General features: G+C 47.2%; 1 protein-coding gene across 1 annotated transcript in view; it reads right to left on the reverse strand.

Moving 5' to 3' along the window:
* MLST8 (MTOR associated protein, LST8 homolog) overlaps positions 1-6,508 on the reverse strand; it is a gene marked incomplete at its 5' end in the record, with an annotated part of 45,527 nt that extends 39,019 nt beyond the window's left edge. Inside the window, one exon of the mRNA XM_082262214.1 lies at positions 6,394-6,508. Within this exon, the coding sequence (XP_082118340.1) occupies positions 6,394-6,508 (115 nt within the window). The remainder of the gene's footprint in view (positions 1-6,393) is intronic.
* Between the last annotated feature and the right edge of the window lie 3,653 nt (positions 6,509-10,161).

Consider the following 10,161-nt stretch of genomic DNA (forward strand, 5'->3'; position numbering starts at 1 on the left):
CCAAAGCCACAGAGTCAGTCCAGCTTGGGGGTGACAATGAAGTCAGGATCGTATGCCGGACGGAGTGGTTTTACCCGGGTGTCACTTACGGCAAGTGGGTGAGAGACAGATTGGTATCGGGTGGGAGATGGAGCGGGTGAGAGAGTAGTATTGAGTGGATGCCAAACGGAGCGGTATCACCCGGGTATCACTTACGGCAAGTGGGTGAGAGATACCGATCTGCCAGCAGATCTGCTAATGAGGAATTGCTTATATCTTTAATTTGTACATATGTGAGTGGCATATTCAATAACATTTGTAAACGGAATTATGCTATGTGATATCATTTTACCCTTACATGGGCAATATTTGGAATATCAGCCAGTTCCGGGCCGATACAGATATATCGGCAAAAGTCAATATCGGCCCTCGATATATCGGCCTTGCCGATAATCGGTCAGTCCCTAGTGCACGGACACTAGAAATGTGTTCGTATCGTATTTCCAACCCACCTGAACAATCCCCCCAGGAAGCCGTCACTGCACACCACTAATAATTAACAGTATGTGTACATGCCGGCTGGGAAATGCCTCACTGCCTATGATCGGTGGTGTGCAGTGACGGCTTCCTGGTGGGATTGCTCAGGTGGATTGGGACTACGATCTGAACATGCCTGAGCCCATGCCTAATGGACATAGGCTACCACGGAGGGATGTTTAGAGGGAGGAAAAAAAAAAAAGAAATTCAGATGCCCCTAGAAGCAGCTGTAAAAAAGCTCAGGAACTAAAAAACTAAACCCATCGATTTAACAGTTTCATTATCGGCACGTACTTTCAAATTTGTTGGACTCTCAACCAAATTGTCAAATCATCAAATGGCTGGTGTCATAACTGATCACATGTGCAGCACCATGGCAGTTGCAGATCAAACAGAGGCCAAGATGGCAGCTTTCTTGGCTGAAAAGGATTGGAGGGTTTAGTTCCACTTTAAAATAAAAAAATAACTGTGAACAGAGAGGCTCTTCATCGCATGTGCACCACAGTTTACATTTCTGACACAGTGCCAGTGTTCCATAATGAATGACTCCCACGCATGCACAGAAGTGATGTCATCCTGTGTCAGCCATTCAAGACAGCTGAGGACTGGCACCCAAAAGAAGACAGCAAGAAGATGACTCGAGTCGACGAGGTATTTATTTATTTTTTACTTTAGCTCATTTTTAAGGCTCCGTTCACATGTAGGCGTTTTGGGGCGTTTTTGGGGAGTTTTTCTGCTCTAGGATCAGCTCTCAAAACGCCCAACAAGACAAATCCTATTCATTTCAATGGACCCTGTTCACATCTGAGCGTTTTGACGCTGTGAGCAAAACGTCCAACGCTCAAAAAAGTACATGAGCTTCTTTTTGGGCAGATTACAGGCTCTATTCAATTTAAAAACACTTGCACAAAAAACGCCTGTAAAAACGCCTGAAAATCGCGGTAAAAAACGCTACGCTCAGGTGTGAATGTAGCCTAAAGGGTAATAAACCACAAAACAAAAATTTAGGGCTGGTTAAAACCAGAACGCAGGGTGGGAAAAGGCGCATTCCATGTAAGCACTACTTTTCCCATTGTCCAGAATGTTTTGCAGCCCATTCAATTGAACAAACTTGATGCGTTTGTCGCATGTAGGGCAGCCCATACAATTTCATGGGATCTCGAATGCCTGTAATGGGACAAGGCCGCAACAAAAAGCACTTATGTGCGCCACCATGAAATGCTATAGTTTGAATGCAGCGCATTCAATGTAGTACATTGCACTGTTTACATTTTTTTTACTTTATTGAGATTGTACAAACTTTCACTCCATCCAAGTCTCCACTGGGAATGAGTGCAAGCATGTTTGAATCCTGGTCTCAACCCAACTGAGCAAGATGTCAAGAAGCAGTCATTGTACTGAGAAGTGTGTATACATGTAGCTGTGGGGAGGGGCATGCATTGGCTACTCATGATTGACTCAGAACAGTGCCCACTTCCTGGTCTTGCTCAGGTGGGATGGGACCAGGATCCAAACACACCTGAGCTCATCCCTTCTCTCTTTAAAAACTTAAGCCCCGGAAGATTTTACCCCCTTCCTGACCAGGGCCTATTTTGCGATTCGGCACTGCATGATTTTAATGGACAATTGTGCGGTCGTGCGACGCTGTACCTAAACGAATTTGACGTCCTTTTTTTCCCACAAACAGAGCTTTCTTTTGGTGGTATTTGATCACCTGTGCGATTTTTTGATCATGCGCTATAAACAAATAAAGCGTCAATTTTGCAAAAATAATATTTTTCACATTTTTTTTTTATATGAAATTCCCCAAAAAAAAATTTAAAAAAGCGTATTTTGATTGGTTTGCGCAAAAGTTATTGCATTTACTAACTAAGGGAAAGATTTCTGTCATTTTTGTTGTTTTTTTTTTAAACGCGTAATGGCAGCGATCTGCGATTTTTTTTGCGGGACTGCGACATTGCGGCGGACAGATCGGACCCTTGACTGACATTTTTGACACTTTTGGGGTTACCATTGACATTACTACAGTAATCAGTGCTGTACATATGCACTGTTACTGTAAAAATGACACTGGCAGTGAAGGGGTTAACTTTTTTTGAGAGGGAGGGGTTAAGTGTGTCCCTAGGGGCGTGTTTCTAACTGTGATTGGTTGTGGCTTGATGTGTAAGAACAGTGATCAACGGTCCTACATAGTAGAACCTTTTGATCACCATTCTTACACAGGGGAGAATGACAGGCGGCTTTATTTACATTAGCCGCCTGCCTTTCTCCCGCTGTCACAGACGATCGGGTCCGCCGGGCACACGCGCGGGGGGGGGGTCCGTGACCGAGCGGGAGCGCGCATCCGGTGGCGCGCGCTCGCTCCCAAAACCCTTACAGGCTAGCGACGTAGCCCTACGTCGCTCTGCCTGTGAGGGGCTAACTGCCGATGTAAATAGTCGTGCGGCAGTCGGCAAGTGGTTAAAGCAGTGTGGGGCGGTGATCTGCAGTGCTATCTGATGCCCTGCGGACAAGTGCAGCTGGTCTTCATTTTTCCACACTGCACATGACAGCAGCTTTGTAGTGTGAACGCTGCACATAGGTAACAATTGTTCTGTATGTACCCTAGTGGTGATCTACAATGTTGTGTGCAGAAAAATACATATAGCTTGGCAAGCACAATGGCTATGTGGTTAGCACTTCTGCATAGCAGCACTAGGGTCATCAGTTTTAAGTCTAACCACAGCGGTAACTGCCTGGGGTTTTCATGTTCTCCCTGTACGGGTTTCCTCTGGGTACTCCAAAGACATGCTGGTAGGTTAATTGGCCCTAGTATGTGCATGAATGTGAGTTAGGGACCCTACATTGTAAGATTCTTGAGGGCAGGCACTGATGTTAATGTATAATACAGGACCTGACAAATTTGCTTGAAATCTAGGAGCCAGCTAAAAAAGTTAGGAGCCAGTTTTTTTCTGCCCATGCCAAATGGCCGGCCTCTGTCGGACCGGGTGCCATATACACGGGCCCAATGGCGGCCAGTTTTTAATGAACCGGCTGATGTTGCCCTGCATTCGACCCGTGAGTACTTTGTTTACTTCTTCTGAGAGATATTAAAGGAACACACCAACCACTGTGACTACTTCAGTAATTTGAAGTGGTCATGGTGGTAGGAGTCAGAAACTGCACATGCTGGGATATTTACAGTTATGTGTTGGGCGCTAGTTGCACCCCCTAGCACGTAACTTACTGCTGGTGGGTACTGCTGGCGAAGAGCATGCAGAGCCAATGCTTCCTGTATCTCTCCTCTCACAGGCGGAGTGCATTTGATATCACTCTGCCTGTGACAGGACTGAGCCGGAGCTATACAGGGAGCATTGACTTCGTTCTGTCGCCAGACATCCCAAGTCTCCTGCGAGGTTGTGGAAGCTTCCTGCATCGGGCACAGCACTTGCGGTTGTCAGGGAGCCACAGCCCGCATGTGGGAGACTTCCGAAACCACGCAGGAGACTTCTGATGTCTGGCGACAAGAAACCTGGAGCAGTGTAACCCAGGCGCCAGGCCGCTAATTCTAGTCGCCAATGCAACTTGGCGCCTGGGGTTTGTCAAGCCCTGGTATAATATATATGTAAATTGGCAGCGCTATACAAGTACCTGTAATAAATAAAAATATAGCATGCACGCGTCCTAAGGCTTAGCTCACATATGTGTTTGTACATCCCCTGTAGGGCAGCCTATTCATTGCAATGGGCTGCCCTGCCCACGAGAAACAAGACTCTGCCACACCGATCAGCACTGCGCAACCGCACCATGTGGTTTGGCATGCGAAAATGCGCACAGTTGCCAAAGCATGGGGATGCCATTAAGAATTGTGGAACCTTCATGCGTCTGCTAAAGAACAGTGCGTTTCTGTGCAGGCTGGGAACGTGATGATGTGAATGTTTGCGACCCGCACTGGTGTGAACCTAACCAGATGGGTAAAAAGGCTCCTGTGTGGTGTGAACAGCGCGCAGAGACATTTATTTTTATTAGGATTGCACGGGTTCCGTTTTTTTTTACCAATATTTTCGGTCAAGAGCTCACCAATACTGAGTACTGATACCTTTGTGGTGCGGTATGAGCCTATACAAACTTAATGGCCTCAAATCGCACTGCACAGAATCGCCTGCAAATTGAAGAATGCAGTATGCTTTTGGTCCAAATCGTATACGGTTTCCCACACCGCTCCTGTGTGAACCCAAGCTGAAGTCACTATGACAAGTGTGAGTTCACACAGAGCAGTGGGGAAAAACCGCTTGCGATTCAGGCAGGAATCGCACTGCATTCCTCTACAAATCACATGTGATTCTTTGCAATGCGATTTGAGCCCATTCATTTTTGTATGAGCTCAAATCGCACCGCAAAGGTTATCTGAGCAGTTGCACGGGTACAAGTACTTGTGCAAATGCTTAGTATCGGCACCGTTATCAGTGCAACCCTAACTTTTGGGAGTCCTTGTGATGATCAATGCACATGGTGTGAGCCCGGGTTCACACGGTAGCAGGTTCCGAGTGCCAGGTCTGAGGCAAACGCAGGGAAAAAGTCCCTGAACCTTTTTAAAGAGAAAGTAAACCCTCCCAAAAAAATGAGAAAAAAAAAAAAACCTGTAAGACAAAAGGCATAATGAGCTAGTATGCATCACATACTAGGTCATTATAAAATACTTACCTTAGAACGAAGCCCCCGCAGTGCCGCCCGCTCAGCGACAGGACCGCCAACCTGTTCAGCCGTCCCGCTTCCTGGTTCGCATCCTCTGGCCATCTGGTTGGCCGGAGGCGCAATGACGTCACTCCCACGCATGCGCATGGGAGCCGGCGTTCACAGCACAGGCCTCTGAAGGAACGGCACTGGTGGCCGTTCCTTCAGAGCGCATGCGCCGATGACGTCATCGGCTGCATTAAAAGTTAATATCTCCTAAACGGTGCAAGTTTAGGAGATATTTACAGTACCTATAGGTAAGCTTTACTAAAGGCTTATTTATATGTACAAGTTCAAAGAGAGGCTTTACAACCTCTTTAAAAACACAGCCACATAGAACCACATAATCCTACGGATCCATGCAGTCTCACACACTCAATGCGCTGCGTTTTCCAAAGCATGGGGGATGCCTTTAAGAATCGCACCCCCACACATCTGCAAAAGAACAGCGTGTTTTGCCTATAGGTCAGGGAACGCATGCGATTTACACTCGTCCCCAGACCTATTATAGTGCGAACCTCCGTAGGCCCCGTTCACACCCTGGTGTTCCAGGAACATGCATAGAAACGCACATTTTAGCATGCATTTCCGAAAATGCACCAAAACTTAACTATTTCTTAATGATGCTCCAAAATGCAGCTCAGGCAAACAAAATCTCATTACAAAAACGCACGCTGCTCACTGCCAAAAATAAAAAATGCAGGAGCTACTTTGGCGCTTTAGTCTGACGTTGAAGTGCGACAAACAAAACATTGTGCAGGTGTGAACGGGGCCTTCGTGAACCCGCATGGAATATGCACAGATCCGTTTTCACACAATGCAAAATAACTGGCTGAAACCAGCCTGCACCAGGGGGCCCCTTGCTGGTAGCTGCCCCCGCCTACACCCCCACACAGCAGGCGAATGGCACTATTCTTCCCATTGCAGTACAAGATCCCCCCCAAACCTCCCTGGATTCCCCCCACAGTCCTCTCACACCTATATACACTGTGAAATAATGGAGAGGTCAGTTGGCCCAGTGTGCAGCCAGCATCAGCTTTACTATACAGGAAGATGGAAACTGCAATGCAAGCATTCTATGGATGTTCAGCTAATGGGAGAACCACAAGTCCCAGCGTGTCTGGAGGCATTCCCTTTTAGTCTACGGATCACCTCCAGTCTCACCTCTCGTGCTGTGTTGTCTTCCTCTCCAGCTGGCCTCATAACACGTCGCATCCAATGACGTCACCGGAGCCCCTAGGTCACTAGAGCACAGAGTACACTGCGCAGGGGCAGCCATTTTGTTGTAGTCTAACCCTCTACCCTCCCTAAAAATAGGAGACTGGAAAGTCGGAATATGAGTGGGGAGGAGCTATGCTAAAAAATACTGACAGTACACCTTTCAATGACTGATAAAGAGGAAAAAGTCTCCCCCCACCCAAACAGGGACAACAATCTGGCAAGGCTACATAATGGGGCTCCAGTCTCCTAAAGGATAACTATAAGCAAAACTTTTTTTTTTTGTAGTTTTGGATAGATTGGGAAGGGATTAGAATGCTTCTGGGTTTTTATTGCTGTCTGTGCTCCCCCCCCCTCCTCCCCATTAGGGAGATTCACTCTCTCTAATTGTTTACCATAATCATAGAAAGTGAAAGTAAAAGAAAATCCCACATTTTGGGGTTGTCCTAAGAACAGTAATAAAGGGGAAATCTTCCACTGGGGTCCCTAGTTCTACTGAGCTGGGGGTCCCCAAGAAATCCCCTTAACCACTTAAGCCCCGGAAGATTTTCCTGACCAGGGCCTATTTTGCAATTCGGCACTGCGTGACTTTAACGGACAATTGAGTGGTCGTGCGACGCTGTACCTAACCTAATTTGACGTCCTTTTTTTCCCACAAACAGAGCTTTCTTTTGGTGGTATTTGATCACCTGTGCAATTTTTTGATCATGCGCTATAAACAAAAAAAGAGCGACAATTTTGCAAGAATAACAATATTTTTCAAATTTTTTTATATGAAATTCCCAAAATAAAAATGTAAAAATCTAAATTTTTTAACATTTTAGGCCAATTTTTTTTTTCTACCATGTGTTTGGTAAAAAAAATGCAAAAAGCGTATTTTGATTGGTTTGCGCAAAATTTATTGCGTTTACTAACAAAGGGAAAGATTTTTGTCATTTTTTGTTGTTTGGCATAATGGCGGCGATCTGTGATTTTTTTTGCGGGACTGCGACATTGCGGCGGACAGATCGGGCCCCTGCCCTGACTGACATTTTTGACACTTTTGGGGTTACCAGTGACATTACTGCAGTAATCAGTGCTATACATATGCACTGTTACTGTAAAAATGACACTGGCAGTGAAGGGGTGAATTTTATTGGAGAGGGAAGGGTTAAGTGTGTCCCTAGGGGCGTGTTTCAAACTGTGATTGGCTGTGGCTTGATGTGTAAGAACAGAGATCAACGGTCCTACATAGCAGAACCGTTTGATCACCATTCTTACACAGGGGAGAATAACAGGCGGCTTTGTTTACATTAGCCGCCTGCCTTTCTTCTGGTGTAACGGAAGATCGCGAGTGCCCGGTGGACATCGGGTCCGCCGGGCACACGCGCGGGGGGTCTGTGACCGCGCCGGAGCTGGAACGCGCCTCCGGCGGCGCGCTCGCTCCCAAAACCCTTACAGGCTAGCGACGTAGTACTACGTCGCTTTGCCTGTGAGGGGCTGACCGCCGCAGTAAATATTCGTGCGGCGGTCGGCAAGTGGTTAAAGCGGTGTTCCTCCCCCTCTCCAAAAATGAAAAGTCAGCAGCTACACATACTATACACATACTGTAGCTGCTGACTTTTAATATTGGGACTCTTACCTGTCCTGGAGTCCAGCGATGTTGGGTGCTGCCGCCGCCATTGCCGGTGAAGGAACCCGGCAGTGAAGCCTTGCGGCTTCACGGGCGGTTCCCTAATGCGCATGCGCGAAGCGCGCTGTGCATTCGGATTGGCGCAGTGGTGGGGGGAAGGAGGAGGGGGCCAAACTTCCGAGGGACGGTCTCCCGGAAGTAGGGAAGGGTACCGGTCAAAAACAGGTCCCCGTTTCCCCCTCCCTCCTAAAAGATGCCAAATGTGGCACCGGGGGGGGGGGGGGGGGTAACAAGTGAGAACTCCACTTTAACTACTTCAGCCCCTTCATAACCAGGCCATTTTTTGCGATACAGCACTGCGTTACTTTAACTGACAATTGCGCGGTCGTGCAACTCTGTACCCAAATACAATTGATGTCCTTTTTTCCCCACAAATAGAGCTTTCTTCTAGTGGTATTTGATCACCTGTGCGTTTTTTGTTTTTTTTTATGCTAGAAACAAAAAAAGACCGACAATTTTGAAAAAATTAAAAAACAATATTTTTTACTTTCTGCTATAAAACACGCCCAATAAAAAAATTTAAAAATCTAATTTCTTCATCAATTTAAGCCAATATGTATTCTGCTACAAATATTTGGTTTAAAAAATCCCAATAAGCGTATATTGATTGGTTTGTGCAAACCTTATAGCGTCTACAAGCCATGGGATATATTTATTGAATTTTTATTTATTCATTTATTTTTTGCTCGTAATGGCAGTGATCAGCGATTTTTAGTGGGACTGCCACATTGCGGCGGACAAATCTGACACTAAGCGACACTTTTTGGGGACCAGTGACACCAATACAGTGATCAGTGCTAAAGAAAAGCACTGTCACTGTACTAATGACACTGGCAGGGAAGGGGTTACATCAAAGGATTAACTGTGCTGATAGGGAGTGCTTTCTAACTGTGTGGGAGGTGCTTTGACTGTGAGAAGACGGAGATTCATGTTCCTGCTTAGCAGAAACATAAGATCTCCATCTTCCCGTCTCACAGAACGGTAGTCTGCCTTGTTTCTGCCTCTCCTGGAGACGATCGGCATGTCCTGGCGGATATCGGGTCCTGCTGATTGGCTCCCGCTGTGTCCAATCACAGCATGAGCGGGCCGCCGGCGGCAGACAGCCCCCAGACTAGGGTGACCAGACGTCCCGGTTTCCGAGGGCAGTCCCCGGATTGAGGACACTGTCCCCGGACCAAGTCTGTCCCCTGTTTTGTCCCCAGATTCAGGGCCGGATTAATGTAGACAGGGCATCCCATGCAGGCTGAGAAACCGCCTGGTGGCTCAGATGCAGACGTCCCCTGCTGGACGATCTCACTGCCGATCCATCTGCTGCTCAGTGGAGGAGAAAAAAAATTGACTGTGTGGAGAACTGAGAACAGGAGATGAGCAGATGGGGGAGGGGGGTGCTTCTGTTTGTACACAGGTGAGGGCAGTGGGGGAGGAGGGGCCAGAGCTGATGCAGCTGCACGGAGAGATGGGGAGTTTAGCTGTTGCGGGGGAAGGGCTAAGAGGAGGCTGCAGAGATAATCTGTGAGAGAAGGGTGCAGAGGTGAGCTATGGATGTGGGGGCAGAAGTGTCCTCTATGCATAGCAAACCTCTGAACTCTGCACTCTATGCCCATTGCTCTGTGTATTATGTAGTCCGGTGCCCATTGCTCTGTGTATTATGTAGTCCTGTGCCCATTGCTCTGTGTATTATGTAGTCCTGTGCCCAGCGCTCTGTGTATTATGTAGTCCTGTGCCCAGCGCTCTGTGTATTATGTAGTCCTGTGCCCATTGCTCTGTGTATTATGTAGTCCTGTGCACAGCGCTCTGTGTATTATGTAGTCCTGTGCCCATTGCTCTGTGTATTATGTAGTCCGGTGCCCATTGCTCTGTGTATTATGTAGTCCTGTGCCCATTGCTCTGTGTATTATGTAGTCCTGTGCCCAGCGTTCTGCGTATTATGTAGTCCTGTGCCTAGCACACTGTGCATTATGTAGTCCTGAGCCCAGCGCTCTGTGTATTATGTAGTCCTTTGCCCAGTGCTCTGTGTATTATGTAGTCCTGTGAGTAGTGCT

This window comes from Pelophylax lessonae (assembly GCF_965119305.1).
Source record: "Pelophylax lessonae genome assembly, chromosome: 6".
NCBI lineage: Eukaryota > Metazoa > Chordata > Amphibia > Anura > Ranidae > Pelophylax > Pelophylax lessonae.